The 23,718-nt window shown below is 41.6% G+C and overlaps 1 protein-coding gene across 3 annotated transcripts in view; it reads right to left on the reverse strand.

The window, feature by feature from the left end:
* The window catches only part of kifap3a (kinesin-associated protein 3a), a 213,617-nt gene that overhangs the window by 109,869 nt on the left and 80,030 nt on the right, over nucleotides 1-23,718 (reverse strand). For all 3 annotated transcript variants that reach the window (XM_078218349.1, XM_078218351.1, XM_078218350.1), the window contains exon 11: nucleotides 10,847-10,947. In XM_078218349.1, the coding sequence (XP_078074475.1) occupies nucleotides 10,847-10,947 (101 nt within the window). The remainder of the gene's footprint in view (nucleotides 1-10,846; nucleotides 10,948-23,718) is intronic.

Consider the following 23,718-nt stretch of genomic DNA (forward strand, 5'->3'; position numbering starts at 1 on the left):
TAAGAATGCTCCAGCAAATAATGTCAGAGTCGGCAAAAATGGTAAAAGACAAAAATTAAATCTTTTTATTTGAATGCTCGCAGCATTCGTAACAAGATGGATGAACTGATAGCACAATAGAAATAAATGAGTTTAGTGTGATAGCCATTACAGAGACGTGGCTGCAAGGTGGCCAAGGCTGGGACCTAAATATTCAGGGGTATTTGACATTTCACAAAGACAGGAAGAAAATAAAAGGAAGTATGGGACAGCTCTGTTAATAAAGGATGCGATCCATACAATAGTGAGAAATGATCTCAAAGCTTTGACAAAGGGTCATCTGGACTCGAAACGTCAACTCTTTTCTCTCCTTACAGATGCTGCCAAACCTGCTGAGATTTTCCAGCGTTTTCTCCTTTGGTCTCAGAACAATGTGTTTTGGAACCTACCAATGAAGGCTATTTTGGACCTGGTAATGTGTGATGAAAAAGGATTAATTAAATAACTCATAATAAAGGATTCTCTGGGTAACAACAATCATAATATGGTAGAATTTCACATTCAGTTTGAGACCGAGGACACCTTGGCCTTGATTTTACTGGCACAGCCATCCCAAAATCAGGGCGGACAAGGCTCGCAGAACAGCATTCCCCGTTGGCCTAGGGCATGATCTTACAAGCCTCGGGCGGCCGTGTCAGTAAAATCAGGGCCCTAGTGTCCTAAACTTAAATAATCAAATTGCAAGATACGAAGACAGAATTGGCTAAGTTAGACTAGATAAATAGGTTAAAAGGGAAGATGGTGGAGAAGCAGTGGCAGACATTTAAGGGCACATTTCATAACTCAACAAAGATTTATTCCACTGAGAGGAATCTACCAGAAGGATACACCATCTGTGGCTAACTAAAGAAGTTAAGGATGGTACCAAATTAAAAGAAAAGGCATTCAATGTTATGAAGATTAATGGTAGCCAGAAAATTGGGAAAGTTTTAGAAACTAGCAAAGGATGACAAAGAAAATGATAAAGAGGAAGAAATTGGAGTATGAGAGCAAGTTGGTTTGAAATTAAAAAGGCAGTAAAATTTTCTATAGGTATATGAAAAGAGTAACTAAAATAAGTGTTGGCCTCTTGGAGGATCAAACTAGGAAATTAATCATTGGAAGTGAGGAAATAGAAGAGGCTTTGAACAAATATCAGTCTTCACAGAAGACATTAAAAAATCCTAAGAATGGTGGAAAATCAAGAGGCAAAAGGAAGGTAGGTATTCCAAAGGAAAAAAATGGGAAAAGTAATGGAACTGAAGGCTTAAAAATCTTAAAGCAGAATATTGAATAAAATGAAGTTTATGGAGAATGGAAAATGGGACAGAAGCCAGGATAGCACTAGAATAGACAAATCTAGAGGTAATAAATAAGGCATGTATTCATAAACATATTATTTATTACCTGTGCTACTACTACTGGGGTTTGGTTGAAAATAAGTTTTCACCAGCATTCCTGCCTGGATAATGGTTTTAATAATGGTTAGCTGCATGGCTACTTCTATGCCCAGCACTTAACTGAGAAAGAGACCAGAAGGATCCAGATTTGATTTCCTACCTGTACTAGGTCTCCTAACAGAGACTGGTTGGGCCAAATTACCTGCTGTTACATTGCAACTTCTATGTGGAAATTAACTGATAATATGTTGAATGGCTGTTGGTCTACAATCACCTTCCATTTCTCTCAGCTAGGGAGGGGAGGTCATTAAATTATTAAATGAATTCATCCATGTATGTGTATTGAATGAGGGCAGGATTAGACTCAATTGATTTCATCTCCGTCTCCCACAGCCATTACCTTGTGAACACTCAAATCCAACTCCAATCTGAAACTTCATGGCCTAGAAAATTCTTCACTCTACCATTGCCATCAAAGTCAGATAATCAACCCTGGTTCAATGAAGAGTGTAGGAGGGCATGTCAGAACAGCACCAAGCATACCTAAAAGTGAGTTGGCAGCCTGGTGAAGCTACAACACAGGACTGCACGCATGCTGAACAGCAAAAGCAGCATGTAATAGACAGAGCAGTGATTCCACAGCTAACAGATCAGATCAAAGCTCTGCAGTTGTGTCACATCCAATTGTGAATGGTACATGTACATGTGGATTAGTAGGCAAACTGTGGTTGAAAACACTACATTGCACATTGAAACGATGGATGCAGCCAAGATAGATTCCATGGATTTCTCAACGAACCACCCAGACATCAGTAACACCATGTGACATTGAACCAGGGTTGATTATCTGACTTTGAATTCTCTGAAATTCTGTCTTCCTCACAAGGGATTCCAGTCTTCACCTCTGAAGATCTAACACTGCAATTGTCTTCAAACGTTGTTCCAACTCGGAAAGCACGAACAACAACCCACCTCACAGGGTTTTAATCTTGTCTGCTGAGGTTCTATTCCCCTGGATTCCTAAGTAGACGTTCAAGCACCAACTCCACACACATTGAGGGGGGGGGGGGTTTGCCCAAAAGTGCTGAATTGGCAGGAAAACTGTTCTAGATCGCCACAGTTCTGACAGTTCAGTTTTTCACCCAAATCTCCGCACTCTGTGCGATGCAGAGGTCCCAGTCGTGAATCTCATTAAAAACCCATGGGGACGGGGCCTATTCGCACTGGAATTTGACAGTTCTTGGAGCTCTGCCCATGCGCAGTGGCCCCAAACTGTCAAACTCCCATTTGCAGGCCAGCCCGATCCCCCCGCAGTGCTGCCCCTCCAGCACCCCACATGGCCCGATCGCGGCCCCCACAGCAATTCCCGGGCCAGCCCTGACCCCCCTCCCTGTCCCGGAGCACCCCTATGCCCAGGCCCCACCACCAGCAATGGCGATTCTCCCCCCCCCCAAACCCAGGGTCAGACCCCCCTGGAGGCTGGGCCATCTATCCCGGAGGCAGCCCCCCCCCCCCCCCCCGCCCCCCTCCTCCCAGCCTGCCCCAAACGCTGCCTCCATCCCAGACCAATCCCAATGCAGAGTGGCAGCAGGACCCCCCACCAATCACCCCTAGGCGCTGCCCACAATAGACTCTGCCTCCTTGACACTACTTGATGTCCAGTGGGCACTGCCAGGGTGCCCATACCTAGGGGGCACCACAGCCCCACCGCCCGATCTCCTGGGGGGCCCCGATTGCCCCCCTTCATTCTGATGGGGTTTCCCACTAGCTCCCCGAACGTGGGGAGCTAGTCTGAACCCCGCCAGAGTGAAGTACTCCTGGCGGAATGGGAGATTCAATCAAGACCTGAAAAGTCCCGATAATGAACAAATCTACATATTTAAAATAGATTAAAAACAGATTTAAATGACTTACCCGCCTTTCCGCCGGTTTCCAGCGTGATCTGGCCGGCGACTGCTCGCCGGCTCTGGGAGATGCACATGCATTCCCCGCGCTTGTGCAAATCCCTGTTCAAGGCCACGGACGCGCATCTCCCGGCCAGACCCGCCTGAAAAGTGGCGGGCACGGATGGGAGAATCGCGGCCATAATGTTAGCTCTCTAGCCAAACCGAGCAGAACACTGCTGCTCCAAAGGTCTAACAAAAGCCCACAGCATGGAGTCACCAACCTTCGACTACCTTCTTGACTCTTCAAAACTGCTCCACAGCACACTTCAATTATCAGGGCTTCCATTGAGCCCACTTGGTGAAAATTTCCTACATGGAGTCCTTTTCCTATTTTGAGCCTTTTTCTCTGCTCCTCTATTTTAAACTTATGAGACCTTTTGCTGTCCCTGTCCTCTCTCTGGGATTCTTCATTTGGTAGCTCTCCCTGTCCCCTCTCCCTTTGTGCCCTCTCCCTGTCTGCTCTCCCTCTCCTCTGCCTATAGATTTCTTATCGATGGAGCTCCCAGTCACCAGATCCAGGTTTTCATGCTGTTTCCTTATGCACAAGCGCACTGGGCCCAAAACAAATGCCAATCTGCGAATGCATAAGTACCTTGAAGCCCATCAGGAGAGCCTGACCTCCACACCCTCCGATAAGTTTGGGTTCGTAACAACATCATTACAAGATCTATGGTTACAAGACTGTCACAATCTTACCCCATGTAAAATATTGTCTGGCAATTTATATGAAAGATTAATTTACCATACTACAATCTCAAGCATGGAATATGGGGTACCTCCACAACAGCTGGAAAGATTGGCGATCAATGTCTATAAATCCCGCAATGAAGGATAGCCTAATCCAACAGATGTTGCCATGCAAAATCAGGCTACAATTCAAATGATAAAAATGGGGAACCCCTGGCATATTGGACGTCAGCATAGAATAAGGTACACAAGATAAGGCTGAAGCATTCACAACAATCTTCAGCCAGAAGTGCTGAGTGGATGATCTATCTCGACCTCCTCCAGTGTCCCCAGCATCTCAGATGCCAGTCTCCTGCCAATTTGATTCACTCCACGTGATATCAAGAAACGGTTGGAGGCACTGGATACTGCAAAGGCCCTGATAGCATTCTGACAATAGTACTGAAGATTTGTGCTCCAGAACTTGCCGCTCCCCTAGCCAAGCTCTTCCAGTACAGTTACAACACTGGCATCTACCCAGACAATGTGGAAAATTGCCCAGGTATGTCCTGTACACAAAAACAGGAAAAATCCAACCCTGCCAATTACTGCCCAATCAGTCCACTCTTGACCATCAGTAAAGTGATGGAAAGGGTCATCAACAGTGCTATCAAGCAGCACCTGCTCAGCGACGTCCAGTTTGGGTTTCGCCAGGGTCACTCAGCTCCAGATCTCATTACAGCCTTGATTCAAACATGGACAAAAGAGCTGAATTCCAGAGATGAGGTGAGAGTGACAGCCCTTGACATCAAGGCTGCATTCGACCGAGTGTGGCATCAAGGAGCCCTAGCAAAACTGGAATCAATGGGCATCAGAGGGCAAACTCTCTGCTGGTTGGAATCATACCTGGTACATAGGAAGATGGTTGTGATTGTCAAGGGTCAGTCATCTCAGCTCCAGGGCATCTCTGCAGGAGTCCTTCAGGGTTGTGTCCTAGGCTCAACCATCTTCAGCTGCTTCATCAAATGACCTTCCCTCCATCATAAGATCAGAGGGGGAGATGTTCGCCGATGATTGCACGATGTTCAGCACCATTCGCGACACCTCAGATAAGGAAGCAGTCCATGTTCAAATGCAACAAGATCTGGACAATATCCAGGCTTGGACTGACAAGTGGCAAGTAACATTCGCACCACACAAATGCCAGGCAATGGCCATCACCAATAGGGGACACCAACCACTATCCCTTGACATTCAATGGTGTTACCATCACTGAATCCACCACTGTCAATATCTCGGGGTTACCATTCACCAGAAACTCAACTGGACTCACCGCATAAACACAGTGGCTACAAGAGCAGGTCAGAGGCTAGGAATACTGTGGTGAGTAACTCACCTCCTGACTCCCCAAAGCCTATCCACCATTTACAAGGCACAAGTCAGGAGTGGGATGGAATACTCCCCACCTGCCTGGATGGGTACAGCTCCAACAACACTCAAGAAGCTTGACACCATCCAGAACACAGCAACCCGCTTGATTGCACCACATCTACAAACATCCACTCCCTCCACCACCAACACTCAGTAGCAGCAGTGTGTACTATCTACAAGATGCACTGCAGCAATTCACCAAAGATCCTTAGACAGCACCTTCCAAACCCACGACCACTTCCATCTGGAAAGACAAGCCCAGCAGATACATGGGAACACCATCACTTGCAAGTTCCTCTCCAAGCCATTCACCATCCGGACTTGGAAATATATTGCCGTTTCTTCGCAGTCGTGGGTCAAAATCCTGGAATCCCCTCCCGAACGGCATTGTGGGTCAACCCACAGCACATGGACTGCAGCAATTCAAGAAGGCAGTTCACCATCACCTTCTCAAGGGCAACTAGGGATGGGCAATAAATGCTGGCCAGCCAGCAACGCCCTTGTCCCACGAATGAATGAAAAACTGTTCAGCTTGTGTATAACACTGACCTCATCACTGGTTCATCATATATTGACAATTTCCCTGTATGCCTGTCCTGAACTGTCCCCCACAGTCAACACGAGCAGATTATTGGCCGTGTGGGAGCTAAAATCTGTATCATCTCATCAAAAAAGGTGTCAAGATGGAATTGCCACAGGGTTGGATTTACTGTCGAGGTGGAGAAAAACATCCACCATACTCCTCTTCCTACCCCGTCAACAAAACAATATAATGGATTCATGGTCCTGCTTATTGCTTCAGCAAAAATAAAATCCCTCTTTCAGATTGCAGTATATCCCCTATTGGAGCCCCGAGTGTGAACCACTCTTAACAATACCAACAAACTGGAGATCCAGTAGCAAGCACAGAACTACCTGAAACTTTGGACAACCACTGACGATAAAACCGGCTGGAGTGCATGGAATCCATGGGCTTTATGAACCCAAGCTGTTGGGCCTGGAATCTCCTGAGGAAAGATGGGGCATCAAGTTCAACAGAGGCCACTAACCCACCTTTTAACACAAATGCTGTTGCTGCCAAACTACTGGCCAAGTCAAAGGGATTCCTTGATAAACAATAAACAGGGCGTTAAATTTTTTTTTAAATCTATAAGCAAGGGTGATTTGTCCAGGCTCTTTCCCCACTGTTAATAACTTCACCCTCATTGAACTGGATGCCAGCCTAGCAACCACAAAAAAGGGCAAAACTGCCAGGAAGGATTATATCCCACCAGACTTCCTGCACCAACCTAGCCCACTGGCAATACAATGTCTACAGGCACTCTTTCCAGTCATGGTGGAGAACGACCACATTCCAAATCTGGCTTGAGCTGATGGCAGTAGCCCCGTCAAAGCCAGGAAAGCCAGGTGACCCTGGGAGCAACAAACCCATTCACTCTATACAACCTAAAAGTTCCAATAGCTCATTCTTTTAAGAATCAGTCCTATTACCAACTCATCTCTTCTCCAAGAACAGGCTGACTTTGGACCCCATTGCAGTTGCTGGGAACAAGTTTTTGCTACCACTACAAACAATGAGATGAGTTTTCATCACAAGCTCAAGACGGGAGCCATTTTCATAGATCTTTCCTCAGTGTAAGATACTGTGTATATTCATGTTCAAACTGTCCCTGCTGCTGACATGTGCTGAACTAGTACAGCTGTTGTGGAATTTCTGAGCAACAGAAGGATGGAAGTCGACCCTCGAGACAAGGACCCTAAGAACAGCATTCTCCCACAGGGAAGTGTCCTACAACTGGAGAAGGCAACCAAACCCAGCCAAGTACAGAGTCTCTGCATTCCACCTTGAAAATTGCAAGGCACATAATTCACTAAATGTCACCTTTTATGAAAGAAAGCACAGCATAGCCTGCCTTCCATCCATCTTGGAGTGACCCTTAATTGCTCCCTAACCTAACATCACCACCTCCAAAAGTCTGTGAAGATCAAGACAGAAGTGAACATCACCATAACACAAGTTGGGGCACAAAACCCACCATCCTTCATACTACTGTTGGCATATTGGTTTTCTTGACAACAGAGTAGTATGTACCCATTTGGACTTCGTATCATCACACCAACTCACTGACACAAAATTTCACTCAGTAATGAGACCTCTGGGTCTCTGAGATCCACTCAATTCAGGATTACCAGTCCTCTCAGACATCATTTGACTGGTCACAGCAACCGACAGAGAAATAACCCATATTAGCAACAACTTGGACCTCTCCACCGATAGAGACCTCCAAGACCCCCAAATCGCCATATGGCTCAACAAAACTTCCTCTGGGCTCGAATCAAACATCTCCAGTGAAAGCTGGAGGAAAGCTTGGGCAGAAAACATCCTTCAAAATAAATACATCGTCTCCAACCCAACATCGCAACAAGGCTTCTATCTCCCCTGGAACAGGTGGATAACTCCCAATAGAAAATGGACTTGACTGAGCCGATGTGGCTACATGATGTACAAGTGACACCTCAAAACCTTGCCTGGCTGCAACTGCAGAAACTCTGATCAAACCTTGGGAGCACATAATAACAGCTTGCCCCAAGCCAAGTTTGAGTGACATCCTGGAGGTACACTTGCTCTCCAGCAGGGCATTAGACTGTTTAGTAAAACTTAGTAATAAAACGGCTCTGAAAGCCATACAAAAGAAAAAAGACTCAGAGAATTCTAGTTACAAATCAGCTTGATGAAGATCATAATGCAATCTGCCAAAAGATGAATTAACCACCAAAATCACCTGAGCTTGTCTTTATCAGCATGGGGGTCCAATATTATTGATGCCCAAAAAGTTGTTTTCTCATTGTGGAAAATTAGAAATTCCCCATTTGAACAAGAGAAATTTTTCATTTTTGTTTAAGGATCATCGAGGCATTTAAATATTTACTGGCAACTTAATCACGAGAAGATCCAAAGTGAAGATAGAAATGGTTTTGCAATAATATTGCAGAATCAACTGAGGTTTTCTTCAAGTGCAAGGCTAGAAAGAAGACAACGAGGCCACAACTGCAGTTTATATAATTGTATCATCAGAAATAGCAGCTGCACTGACCTTGTTATTGTTTCCAATTTATCATGTAAAAAAGTAAAGGCAAGACTGCAATTGCAAAGAGTAACAAATAATTGGAAACTACATATACTCAGTCCTTAGCTAGCTTTGGACAGATGCACGTACAAAGCTACCCAAGTAAAAATATGACAATCCATTATTTTTTCTAACATTTCTGGAAGGTTTTCCCCATAACCAGTTTTAAGTCATGAAACACTACTAGTGTAGTGGCCATGTCAACCAACTGAGAAAACTAGTATCACTAGCACCAAGACTGCAAAATCAGAAAACACGAAGCAATAATCAAAAGTATAAAATTACGTGAAAAATCTGTGCACAGTGACAAGAACATGCAGCGTAATCCTTCATAAGAACTGGGATATTTGAGAGCTTTGTAAAATCAAAATGTGCTAGAAAACGTGGCAAATTAGCCTCTAAAGAAAAACCAGAAGCTAATGGAACAAATGTATGCCTCTGCAAAGGCAGAAGTCTGAAATTTAAAATGTGTCAGGGCACATTGAGTTGAGTAGCACCAAAAAGAAAAGAAACTGCCACAAACCCAACTGCTAACATGGTGCTCTGGTGAAACTGTTGTCCAATCAATCTGTCTACCTTCCTTTTACATGCTGAAAGATCTGCCCCCGCCTTCTTGCCTCACCCCCCTGCCAGCCCCCCTCCACCCAGCATACAAGCACCCTCAGCTGTAAAAGAAACAAAAATAAAATAAGGTCTAAAAGTTACTAAAGTCAAGACTGGACCAAAGAACTCCAGAGCATTCAGACAAAAGATCAACATTGCTCCTGAACCTTGTGTGGGAGCCAGTGCTAGAGGGAGTTAAATTGGTGAGGCACAGGGAGAATGAGGTCATACTTCCGTACAGAACTACGGTGTTCAACGAAGTAGCCACCTAAATGGTGTTAGGTTGCGTACACCATCAGCAGCAGGTCAATTGAAAGAAGTAAATATTGTTTGGAAAACAAAGGTAGTTTCAAGGGATTTATATTTGTATTGGCAAACATTAGAAATAAGGTATAATTTAATGTTTCTGTGCCTGGAAGGGTAAAACTTGTAGTTAAGATTCATGCTGGATAAAGATGTTTGTGTGTATTTCTATTGTGCTTAGAGGGGGTTATGGCATGAAGATTAAACAGAATTAGCAGTGGTTGCTTAGCAACCGGGAGGCTTTTAAGGTAGGAAGGCTTTTAAGTTTGTTTTTAGTTGTATTTGTTTACAGTTGGATGCGGGACATTGCAGAGTGAATATCTGTCAACTCTGTCAGAAGAAAGACTGTACAGGACAAGGGAGCTGCAGAGGCAAGCTTCACCAAGAACCAGATACAGTGCAGGTAACCGGGAATTGGGACAAAGAATGTCTGAAGAAAACTGAAGTTAATAGAATAGATGCCAGGGTATTATTCAGGAGAATTCAAGGGAAAAAATAAACAAGTGCTCGGAGTTAAAGAGACAATTGCAGTAACATGATTGAGTGGGAAAGCAGACTTCAGGGATAAATCAAAAGTCTGATGCCATAAGAAAGAGTCTGGGTATCAATAGCTAAAGCAATTGTGAATAGTTTTTCATGACAAATAAATCCTAAAGGGTAAGCAGTAAAACCTGGATGCTGGATTTGTTGTTAAAAGTGAAGCAGAAACTTTGTTTAAAAGTCATTTGGAAAATCTGAACTGGTTTTCAGAATGCAAATCGCTAATAGAAAGCATTATTGTGAAAGAAGATTTTAAAGAGTGTTTTTTAGAGTGGAGTTTGGAAAGTCTCACGTGACAATCATCTGGTGGGATTCTGAGGAGAAATCCACAGACATTCACTTGAGGTTGAATGGGAGAGTGTATTTGACCACAGCCATCTTGTGTGTTTAAAGGGAATTGTGTTACTGAGACCATTGTAGCATAAAATATACTTTGTAATCTATGTTACTTTTAAAACCTATGTGGATTTGTTAAGCTAAGGGGGGAGTAAAGGAGCAAAATCCAATCCTTTCATGTTTAATAAATGTTTTTGTTCTTGTTGTTGAAATAAATTAGCAGTCTTATAACTCTGCTCCTCCACATTTTATTAAAAAAAAAGGTAAAAATTATGGTCTTTTGAGACAGGGTTCCATTCTGGAATCTTCCTGTACAGTAATATCAACTGGGATCGTAAGAAAATGAAATCACTCATTACATATGAATATATTTACCCAGTCATTTTTTTTTAATGATCCTGGTGTATTATTTTAATAGTACCATTCCCCATTATCTATTAGTAAAAGTACTAATTGGTCATGAAAATATTTTTACCTGCGGGATGCAATCGGTGTATGCAAACATAGATTTGAAGCGATCATCCATGGTGACATGGTACAGAATACACATCACTATTTGTCTATGATTTTCAATTCCTGAAATAGAAAATACAAAATAAAATGAATGTTGTCATCAAAATCTTCGATTTTGTTTCATTCTCCAAACACTTTCCAAGGCAGACACAGGACAATTTGAAAAATATCTAAAAAGTTTATATTGCAACTGATGTATTCTTAACAAAACTTTGATTCCTGTTTACTTATCGTACTGATGTACAGCAATCAGTTCTAGACTCCCCAGATAGATTTCATGACTGGCATTTAGTTGATGAGTGGCATCTTATTAAAAGATTATATCTATGTACAATCACTGCATATCAGATGTAGTCTGTAGTATATTAAGGGGGTTAATGCACCCATCCAATGCTTGTATAGTGTAAATGAGAAAGTCATGCTTCAGAAGTCTCATTTGAAGTTTTTGCATGCAGTTCTTGGCACTGCATCTGCAGAATAATATACTGACCATGAAGAGGGTGCAGTGCAAATCCATCAGAATTCTAAAAACAAAGAACAAAGAACAATACAGCACAGGAACAGGCCCTTCGGCCCTCCAAGCCCGTGCCGCTCCCTGGTCCAAAACTAGACCATTCTTTTGTATCCCTCCATTCCCACTCCGTTCATGTGGCTATCTAGATAAGTCTTAAACGTTCCCAGTGTGTCCGCCTCCACCACCTTGCCTGGCAGCGCATTCCAGGCCCCCACCACCCTCTGTGTAAAATATGTCCTTCTGATATCTGTGTTAAACCTCCCCCCCTTCACCTTGAACCTATGACCCCTCGTGAACGTCACCACCGACCTGGGGAAAAGCTTCCCACCGTTCACCCTATCTATGCCCTTCATAATTTTATACACCTCTATTAAGTCTCCCCTCATCCTCCGTCTTTCCAGGGAGAACAACCCCAGTTTACCCAATCTCTCCTCATAACTAAGCCCCTCCATACCAGGCAACATCCTGGTAAACCTCCTCTGTACTCTCTCCAAAGCCTCCACGTCCTTCTGGTAGTGTGACGACCAGAACTGGACGCAGTATTCCAAATGCGGCCAAACCAACGTTCTATACATCTGCAACATCAGACCCCAACTTTTATACTCTATGCCCCGTCCTATAAAGGCAAGCATGCCATATGCCTTCTTCACCACCTTCTCCACCTGTGACGTCACCTTCAAGGATCTGTGGACTTGCACACCCAGGTCCCTCTGCGTATCTACACCCTTTATGGTTCTGCCATTTATCGTATAGCTCCTCCCTAGGTTCAATTATCAGGAAAAGATGTACATACAAGGCTTGCATTCCCTTGAAGATCAAGGAGTGATCTAATTAAGGTGTTTTTAAGATTAAAAGATTCATAGGATTAATAGAAACTGTATCCTGTGTTGGGAGATGAGTCTGGAACAAAGGTTCATAGCTTTCAAATTAGAGCTAGGCTTTTCATGGATGATGTCAGGAATCACTTCTTCATAAAAAGGTCACAAAAATTTGGAACCCTACTTGTCCTCCCCTCTCAGCCCCCTCCCAACCAGCCTCACCACACACCCAAAGAAAAAAAAGAGTTGCTGAGGCCAGAACGGTTGAAAATTTCAGAACTAAGATTGATAGATTTTTGTTAGGCTAGAGTATTAAAGGATATGGAACAAAAGCAGATGATTGGAGTTAAGATAGAGATCAGCCATGATCTAATTGAAAGGTGGAATAGGATTGGAGAGAAAAATGTTTAACACAGAAATAACAACTTATCTGTATAAAGAGCCTTTAAGGGAATACAATGTCCCAAGGTCCATAACTGGAGACTAAGGCAACTGAAGATTCAACATGATTAAAATTGGGGATGCTCAAAAAGGCAAGAATGAGATAAATGCAGACATCGCAGAAAATTTGGGGTTACAGAGATATGGGGGGGGGGGGGGGAGAGAGGGGGGGCAGGGAGTGGTCATGGAACGATTCAAAAACAAGGATGAGAATTTTAAAATCACGACATTGCTTGATCAGAAACCAATGTAGGTCAGTGAGCACAAGGGTGAATGGTACATGTTTCTACTTAAGACAAAGGCAGCAGTTTTGGATGGCTTCAAGTTTATAGTGGCTAAAATGTGGAAAACCAAACAGGACCGAGTTGGAATAGTCAATTCTAAGGTAATGCAGATATTAGAGAGAGTCCCATCAACAGACACGGTAACAGGAGTAAAGTCAGGCAATGTTTGAGAGCGGAAATAGGGATGGGGTGAAAATGAGGTTGGAAGCTCATCTTGGAGTTAAGTGTGACACCAACTTAGCAAACAGTCTGGTCCTGTTCCTATGTTTCTATTAAACAAATGTATGTATGACCTTTCATTAAAAAACGTCTGTGTTTATTTTTCTAAGCCCTATAGATTACAATTTCAAACTTAACACTTACTCCGCAAGTGCATTTTGGGTTGGTAGTACGGAAGTAAACTACTTGCAATTTCAGATTCATGGGGTTTTTACTTAGAATCATTTTGTTTTATAAATAATTATTACATTAAATCATAACATGTTAACATTTGGTCATAACTAACATTTCTGAAAAGTTAAGCTGCGAAAGAAGTCAAGTGCTGTTTCCTAAAATAATACTCTGTACGAATATATTAGTAAGTTATGGAATACAAAGGTGGGTATATTATGGTCCAGATTTTGTGATCAGTGGCAATGATGCTCAGCTCTGGTGAGTCTGTCTTGCCAAAGAACAAAGACATACTCAAGGTTGTGATGGAGGCGTCTGGGACATTGACTTCAAGGTATGATTCTGAGAATATGACTCCGTCAGGCTGTTTGACTGTTCTGTGGAATGGAACAGCTGTCCCAATTTTGATAGAAGCCCCCAGAAGTTAGTAAGGAGGATTTTGTAAAGGTGTATTTCCTAAGACGACTAGGCCAGAGTACCTATGTTGTACTATATGCTTGGTTGATGCCAGTTTATTCTTACTTGACTTTTCCATTTTAACATTTCAGAGGATAGGAAACATTCCTATAGGTCTGAAAATGCAAGACAACCAGATCAGGGAGACCAGACGGGGAGATGCTGGTGTCGCATATTGCCTTTGGACTAATAATCCAGAGACCCAGGGTAATGCTCTTCGGACCAGAGTTCGGATCACACCAGTGCAGACGATGACATTTGAATTCAATAAAAATCTGGAGTTATAAATCTAATGACCTTGAAACTTATTGTTGATTGTTGTAAAAACCCATCTGATTCACTAATGCCCTTTAGGGAAGGGAATCTGCCATCTTTACCTGGTCTTGTCTACATGTGACTCCAGACCCAGAGTAATGTGGTTGACTCTTAAATGTCCTCCGAAATGGACGAACAGTTCAAGAGGAATTAGGGATGGGCAATAAATGCCAGCCCAGGCAGTGACACCCACATCCCATGAATGAACAGAAAAAAAACTGGTCTTCAATTCAATATAATGTATTAAAATAGCCAGACAGAAAATAAACCCTTACATCAAGTGTCATAGATGGAGAGGAAATTGTGTTTTATGTTCTGCAGGCTTTTTCAAAAAGAGCAAATGGTCTGTTAATCAGCTCTTTTACCCATAAACCACTCTTAGTCTGCTTTCTTTCCCTTAGTTTAAACAAGTTTCAATTAATCAAAAAACAAAACAACCTTTTAAACACTGAAAATTGTTTTTTTTGTTAATTTAAATGCTTGGTGCTTTTCAGTATAGCTACATGGGCTAAGTATAATACTCAGGTGTTTTTGAAATAAAAAGGAATTTGCTTAAGATAATAATTGTAACCACGCAGCAATTGTTCTCCCATATGAATGATTGTGTAATTATCAAGGTTTGGTACAATCTACTTGTTTCAACTTAAGCTCCAATCAAATTCCTCATCAACTGCTTCAGTGAAGGTAATGTCATGGGCTGTGTTGGGATTAAAGGCTGAAATCCAATTATCTTAATCTTAGAAATTTGCAAGACAGCGGAAATTGGTTACCTACCATTCTTAATTGGAGAATAATTTGCAAGGGTTTTATCTAGAAATAAAAGTCCAATTAATTATCTGAAGCATTTCCTTAAACTATTTGTATTCCAGTTTCCTAAAGTGTTAACATTTTTATGTACTTGGGATTTTTGCATTTATCCAAAATGTTTTATTAATTCTGAAATATGCAGTGTGCTATCACATAAGTAGTTTCTTTTTAAAATTAATTTGAGACATGGACCTTGTCGGCAGGGCTGGCGTTTATTGTCCATTCCTAGTTTCCCTCAATTAGCTGGTGGTGGGCTGCCTTTTTTGTGAACCACTGCAGTCATTGTGGTGAAGATGCTCCCACTCTGCTGTTAAATATTGATCTGATGTTGATGAAGGAACTACGATATATATCTGAGTCGGGACAGTGCAAGGCTTGAGGGAGTCGTGGAGGTGATGGCATTCCAGTGCACCTCCTGCTCGTCTTGAGGTGATGGAGTTTGTGGACTTGGGAGGTATGACCAAAGAAGGCTTGGTCATACCTTGCAGCAGTGCTTCCTTTAGATAGAAAGCACTACAGCCACTATGTACTGGTGATCAAAGGGGTGCATTTTTAGGCTGATTAACGAGATATCAATCAAATACACTGTTTTGTCTTGGATGGTGTTCATCTTGGAGTGTTACTGTATTGCATCCATCCAAGCAAAAGAAGCATATTCCATCACAATCCAAACTTGTGCCTTGTAGGTGGTGCATAGGCTTTGGGCAGTCAGGAAATGAGCCACTTATCACAGAATACACAAACACTGACCTCCTCCCATAGCCATAGCATTTTTGTGGCTGCCCAAGTGAGTTTCTGGTCAATGGCGATTCACAGGATATCGATGTTTGGGGATTCAGCAATGGAAAAGACATTGAATGTCAAGGAGAGGTGGGTCAGCCCTTTCTGTTGCTGTCATTTGTATGGTGCAGATGTTACCAGTCCAAGCTTGAATGTTTCTCAGATCCTGCTCCATACAGATAGGGACTGTTTAATTAACTTGGGAATTGTGCATAGAGCTGAATACTGCAATTGTCACAAATCAGTTTCGCTCAGTTGGCTGGACGACTAATTCATGATGCAGAGTGACGCTACCAGCGCGGGTTCAATTCCCATACCGGCTGAGGTTATTCATGAAGGCCTGCCTTCTCAACCTTGCCCCTCAACTGAAGTGTAGTGATCCTCAGGTTAAATCACTACCAGCCAGCTCTGCCCTATGGCCATCTGGGGCTATGGCGACTTTGCCTTTTATCCAGATATAAAGCACTCTTCAGTTCATTGAGCTGTTGTGATATATACATTGGACCTCCAGAGTTCTGACATAACATTCATACAAAATAATTTTGGGTGTGTGCGAAGCAGCATAACTCAGTATCTCAATTCCAACTTAACATCTAAGTATATTAAAGTCAAGCAATGGGAAATACATGACAGTAAACCTTTTCACACTGTTCAACTTTAATGCAGGTACAGTATAGCTTGTCTCATGATATAACTGAATTCCATTCAAAGGTACTTCATTGATTGAGAAATGGTTTTGAGCATCCTGAGGTTGTCTTTCTTCAACATGAAGCTGAGCGTAAAAAGTACTTACGCCACCTACTAGGCCCCAGAGCAGACTCCCACCCCACATTCTCTAACCGTTTTTCAGAAAGGCATAGGAGCAGGAGTGGGCCATTTGACCTTTCAATCCTGCTCCACCATTCAATAAGAACATGGCTGATCTGATTGCGGTCACAGTTCTACTCTCCTGTCTGCAACCCATAACACTCGACTCCCTCATCTAACAAAAATCTAACAGTCTGAAAAAAATGTAAAGACCAGCATCCACCATCTTCTGACGAACAGAATTCACATTTTAATGGCCCTCAGAGAGTGTTACATGGTCAAAAAATTCTAACAGAGTAGTTAATGATTTTCCTTTCACAAAGCTAAATTGGCTTTGCCTGGTCATACTGACATTTTCTAATTCCCCTGCTAAAATCTCCTTAATAACAGATTCCAACACTTTCTCTATGATAGATGTTCAGATAACTGGCCTATAGTTTCCTACTTTCGACCTCTCTTTTTTCTTGAATAATTAGCTATTTTCTAATCCACTGGTACCCTTCTAGAATCTAAGAAATTCTGGAAGATTATAACCAATGCATCGACTATCTGTGCCACCACTTCTTTTAAGACCCTAGGATGCAGGCCATCTGGTCCTGAGGACTTCTCAGCTTTCAGGTCGAATATTTTTCCTGGCATCTTTTCCCTGGTGATGGTTTTAAGTTCATCCCTCTCCATAACCTCTAAATTTTCAATTATCTTTGGGAAGCTTTTGAAGTCTTCTACTGTGAAGATAGGTATAAAACCCCTGTTCAAAGCCTCCACCATTTCTTTGTTTCTATTGTCAATTATCTTCTCTAGAAGACCAACATTGCTTTAGTTACTCTTTTCCTGGTTCAACAACTTACAAAAACTCTTCCTATCTAGGCATCTCTCATATTCTATGTTCTACCTATTACCCTTTAATCATTCTTTGTTGGTTCTTTAAGTGTCCAGTGCCCTGTCCTACCAATAATTGTTAGATTTCATAGAATCCCTACAATACAGAAGGAGGCCATTCGGCCCATCGAGTCTGTACCGACTACAATCACACCCAGGCCCTTTTCCCACAAGCCATGCATTTACCCCACTAATCCGCCTAATATAGGGTCAAATTAGCATGGTCAATCAACCTAATCTGCACATCTTTGGACTGTGGGAGGAAATCGGAGCACCCGGAGGAAACCCACGCAGACATGGGGAGAATGTGCGAACTCCACACAGACAGTGACCCAAGGTCGGAATTGAACCTGGGACCCTGGCGCTGTGAAGCAGCAGTGCTAACCTCTGTGCCACCTTGCCGCCTTTCTTCAATTTATTATCCTTCACTTCCTTATTTAGCCATGGATAATGCATGCTTTTCAAAGAGCCTTTTGTTCTCATTGAGATAAATCTTTACTGAGAGTTATTAAAGATCTTCTTAAAAGCCTGCAACTCTACTGTGCTACCTTTTATTCTAGTATCCCAGTTGACCTTAGCCAGCTCTGTCTTCATATCCTCAGAGTTACCTTTATATAGGTTTAAAACATGAGTCATGGATCCACAATACACATTTTCAAACTGAACATAAAATTCTACTGTGTTGTGATCACCATCACTTAAAAGCTCCTTTTACTGTGAGGTTATTGATTAATCCTATCTCATTGTATATTACCAGATCTAGGCTAGTACAGAGGGCCAGAGGGACCTTGGGGTGCATGAACATAGATCCCTGAAAACAGCAAGACAGATAGATATGGTGGTTAGAATCATAGAATCCTCCAGTGCAGAAGGAGGCCATTTGGTCCATCGAGTCTGCACCAACCACAATTCCACCCAGACCCCATCCCGATAACCCCATGCATTTACCCTAGCTAGTCCCCCTGGCACTCAAGAGCAATTTAGCATGGTCAATCCACCTAAGCTGCACATCTTTGGGCTGAGGGGGGAAACCGGAATACCCGGGAGGAAACCCACGCAGATGGGGGGTGAATGTGCAAACTCCACACAGACAGTGACCCAAGCCAGGAATCGAACCCAAGTTCCTGGCGCTGTGAGGCAGCAGTGCTAACCACTGTGCCACCCATGACCAGCATCCACTATCTTCTGATGAAGAGAATTCCACATTCTAATGGCCCTCAGAGAATGTTACATGGTAAAAAAAATTCTTAGAGTAGTTAAAGATGGACCAAAGGGCCTCTTTCTATGCTGTAAAATTCTATGACTCTATGCTCCCTCGTTGGTTCTAGAATGTACTGCTCTAAGAAATTGTCCTGAAAACACTATAAACTCATTTTCCAGGTTACCTTTACCAATCTGATTTTCCCAACCTACATACAGCTTAAGGTCACACCACAGAACTGAGCTATACTGTGCAAGTCTCTCTTCGCACAACAGAGCAGTCACAGTGTAACTCTAATTATGCTTCACACTAGAAACTAGAGACAGATCAAGTAGCATAATATAAGTGAGAAGAAAGCAACAAGCGGAAAAAGATGACTAGGAGATGGGAACATTTCTGAAAGTGCTTATCAAAAATCTTCATTTTTCTAATTTGAGACTTAAAAAATATAATGCAACTTGATATCAAAATAAAATTTATCTACAAAATTATAGAACAACAGATTTAAAATCTTTGTATTAAAATCTTAATGAAATAATTCAGTTCAATCCAACTTATGTACACCAATTGTACTGGATAGTTGGCTTTGAGAAGAAAGAATGAAGTTGACTTGAATTGATTGAATGAATCATTCGAAGAGATACTGTGGTTTGGTATGTTTCATGAGTGATGCACACTTCGCATTTAACAATCTCCTTGTAAGCTATATCCCCTTTAAGGAGTCTGCCCAACAGAGGCAGAAACTCCGGCAATATTTGCACATGATCTATTAAAACCATCTGTGCCCAGTCCAACACCAGGAGAAAAAAAAAAGCATCTCCACTTAATTGAGAAAACAGGAGGAAGCATAAATTTTACTGCCATCAATAACTTCAAGCAATCCTGATACAACTTTACTGCACCCCCACCGGCTGTGGCAGATGGTTTTAGTTAGGGTTTTTGCCACATCTGACCCCTGCTATTACCTCACTTCATTTGTAGGAAAAATGTATGATTGTTTATAAGCTGAATAGTAAAAGATTGGCTCTAAAAATAACAAGCAATGGTCTATTAAAACTAAAGAAGAACTACAGTAGCAATAAGGGCCTCTTTTATTGTAATCTGCAAGATTAATTGTCCCCCAAATCTGTTGGGTAGTTAAGTTCAATACATATATTTTGGCATATGTAAATTGGACGGGCAAAGGGTATCACACAACCAGAATCACAATGCACACACTAACTACAGGGGAGCAGCGACGGCAATCCAAGACAGGCTAGACCATAGCTTCATATTTTAGAACTAACATGGTTTATTCATCCATCACCATCGTCCTAAAGCGGCCTTTCAGTTGGAAAGATAGGATGACCAATGTCTCAATATATCATTCATGTCATTCCACAACATGGGTCAGAATGTGCACAGCCAGGTTCCTTCTCTCACGTCACTAACAGGAACTCCTACTACAAATGGAATGCAAATTTGAAAGAAATTTGAAGCAAGGTTTAAATTCGAGGAACTTCAATGCTACTTTTACGGTACAGTGTTACTGGCCAAAGCCAGCTACAACGTTGCAGCAAAGTAAATGATGGCCTGTTGTCTGAGACCATCAAAAAAGGTGTTTCTTTTCTGTGCCTCAAGAGACAGATCAGAGAGGGAGGAAAGGTTATTGTTTCCGGCTGCAGGTGTACTGAGCCAAAACATACGAGCAAGATCACTTTAAACTGGCTTGTGTGGACTTTCCCCAGGTGTAAGGCAAAGTTATGAACTGGGACTTACATTATGCATTTGCAGTTATTTGAAAAAGAGGACTGTATATCACTGATACTTTCTCAAAGAAGGGGATAACAGCAACATTGAAATCATTTACACAAGTCCAAAACTGAGGATTATTCTTAATAACATTACCATCCAAAAGGATGCGTCTTGTATTTTTGAAAAAATTTAACCAGGTAGAAAATATTGCTTTGTAGACAAGAAATGTTGTTTCTACAAATGAAATTGGCAAAGCTTGTAATAGTTGAATGCCCACCAAGAATGATCTGTGCCCTGGCAACATAAACTGGTGATTCAAAATCGGAATTTTCTTTCAACAAATTCTTCAGTTAAAATGTCCTGATTTGGTTAATACAGTACAGTCAGTAGATTTCCTGGACAAAATGAATACATTAAACAGGCATGTGAAAAAAAATCAAAGAGGACGAAAACAAAACAATGGGAAGCACAGATGAAATGCAAAAGCAAGAATGGCTCCAAGGTTCGAATTTCGAGCTCAAACATTTAAACTTTAGTGGGCGATTTTTAATTTTTTTTTATTTGAGGTTTTTCAGTAAAAATAGGGCATCCACTCATAAGATACTTCAGCATTAGTTTCCACATAAAAGTTACACTAGCAAAATAGTGGTGGGTGAATGAGGAGAGGAATAATGAAAGTTATTTCCTACTGTGATGTTTTCTCACATTGCACAGATATTTAATATTTAATTCACCCAAACTTAATTTAAGTTAAGGAGGCTTAGCACCTACATCTGTTTTTAACATTATTAGCGAGCTTCCCCATATGCTCGAATTTCTGTCTCCTGATTAACCTTTTAGTCATTCTATTATTTTCTTTATATTCTGACCAATCATCTCACCTGCCACTCACCCTTCCCCTGTTGTATGCATTTTCCTTAAGCTGAATGCTTTCCCCAACTTCTTAGTCAAACATGGACAGTGGGTTTCCCCTTTGGATTTTACTTTCTTTGTTGGATGGTTTTATAGATGAGCAAGAAAATCTTAAATTCAACATTCTATGGAACAGGGAGCACTGAAGTGGCTAAGAAGCAAGAGTGGATTCATGGGCAATAGCAATGTGACTGATTTTGTATTTATGGAGTGTGGAAGTTGGAATACTGGTCAGCAGAATGCTGGAAAAGAATTATATTTTGCATGACAACAATATGGAGTTTCCACAGCAGTCAGGGAAAGGAATGGACAAAAGTAGGCAGCTTTTTGAAGTTGAAAGGTAAAAAGTTCTTAATAATGAAGAGTATTTACATTTTAAGGCACAGCTCATTCAAACAAAATGGCAAAGTTAAACAAGGCCTGGATTAGCTTGAGTGACCATAATGGGAAACAGGGTTGGTGACAAGATTTTGATGGGGCTTGAAAATAATGGCTCAAGTCTCTTGATGACCAACAGGTAGGAACTCTGTCTCATTCACAGTGTAATGTTAGATCAGCAGCCATGGGGGTCAAGGGGAGTGCTGAACACATAAAAGTGAATAAAGGAAACTCAAATGAAGAATCCCACCAGAACGTTAATTTGAAATCAAACTTATGCTTTTTTTTCCCCAATGCTGGCTAGCCTGCTGTAATATGAGGACAGATGGAGATGGGGTAAAAAGAACTACTGTCAAATCCATCTTTTCTCATTATGTATTTAATGCTTTCAAGAGTACTGATGTTGCAGATTTACTCCAACAATTTCTTCAACTTTCAACATTTCAATTCAAAACTCTTTCTAAATCACAGAGGCTCGACTAGCACAGGGGTCAGTCGGCACCATAGTTTAGATATCATTCACAAAATAATATTGTAGCCATTTGGATCCATCAGTAATGCCAATTAGGATGTTTGGTTACAGAAAAATAGTTCCTTTGCTATGAAATAAGCTTAAGAGGACTCGCGCAGCATAAACAGATTAACAATAATACCTTGGTCATTGTTTTCTAAATCTTGAGGCCCAATTAGTCATTTACACAAGGTTACTTTTTAACAACTGAATGTCAAGTCAGCAAACTGGTATGGCTATAATGAAAATATAGCTTAAACCTGTATTGAGCTAAAACTATTTGTCACAGCAACCATTTAGTTGCCCATATGTCTGGAAATATTTACAATGTTGTCACTGAGAAGGTTATAATTTTAGCTTTATTTTGTATGCCAAAATATATACTGTTATTAATAGCTAGGCTCGTGGTTATGATGCACTCAACAACCTACCAATTAACGTATTATGCAAGTAGCGACAGCTGGTCTTCAGCATTTGAGGTAATAGCCACAGGAATGAAAGTGATGCAAAAATATTACCCACCAGAGGTCACTGTTGAATCTTTTTCAGAAGCTAATCAATTGTAGTCCTTGAGGCTAATACTTGTATGTCTAACATTCTGCTTTTATAACATGAATGGGGGGCTCACAGAACAAAAACTGGAGGGAGAGTGTTTTGGTCACTGGCCCACCTATTGAGATTTTTGAGGAGGTTTTGATTTAGCTCCAACATGAAATGGAAAGAGATGAAATAAATATAAAAAATGAGCACACTATTATGTGATTCAGGGCTGGGCTTCATTTTCATGAGTCACTGCAGCTTCCTAAACCACCCGCAAATCATGGGTGGTACAGGATGGGAAACGGACAGTTCCAGTGGTATTTAATGGGGAATATTTCAGTTAAACTTAAATGTGTTGAAAAGGTTTGGGAGACACCTTACTGTATTTTCCAGTCATGCTTGGATGCAGTTACTTTTTTTTGTTTGTTGTTTGGCCACGTTAAGAGTAAAGGAATATTGGAAAAACTCTCTAAAAATGGGAGCATTTTTGGCATTCAATTCAGGCCAAAGCTGCAGCAATGAATAGAATGATCACATTAACCTGATGTTGAAGGAGCGAAGGAGAGTACTTAAATGACTATGTGGGGGGTAGGATTATTAAGTTTGTGGATGACACAAAGATTGGCCAGGTGGTTAACAATGAAGCGGAATGTTTTGGGCTACAAGAAGACATAGACAAAATGGTCAAATGGGCAGGTAAGTGGCAGATGGAATTTAACCCTGAAGAGAGAGAGGTGATACATTTAGGAAGTAGTAATTTGACAAGGAAGTACACAAGGAAGTTCTGTGGAACAAAAAGACTTTGGCATGTTTGTCCACACATCTCTGAAGGCAGAAGGGCAAGTTAGTAGGGTGGTAAAAAGGTATATGGGACACTTGCCTTTATCAATTGAGGCATAGATTACATAAGTAGGGAAGTCATGTTGGAGTTACATAGAACTTTGGTGAGGCCACAGGTAGAGTACTGTGTGCAGTTCTGGTCGCCACATTATCGGAAGGATGTGATTGCACTGGAGGGGGTGCAGGGGAGATTCACCAGGAAGCTGCCTAGGATGGAACATTTAAGT

The sequence above is a fragment of the Mustelus asterias genome, chromosome 8 (genome assembly GCF_964213995.1).
Source record: "Mustelus asterias chromosome 8, sMusAst1.hap1.1, whole genome shotgun sequence".
In the NCBI taxonomy this organism is placed as follows: Eukaryota; Metazoa; Chordata; class Chondrichthyes; order Carcharhiniformes; family Triakidae; genus Mustelus; species Mustelus asterias.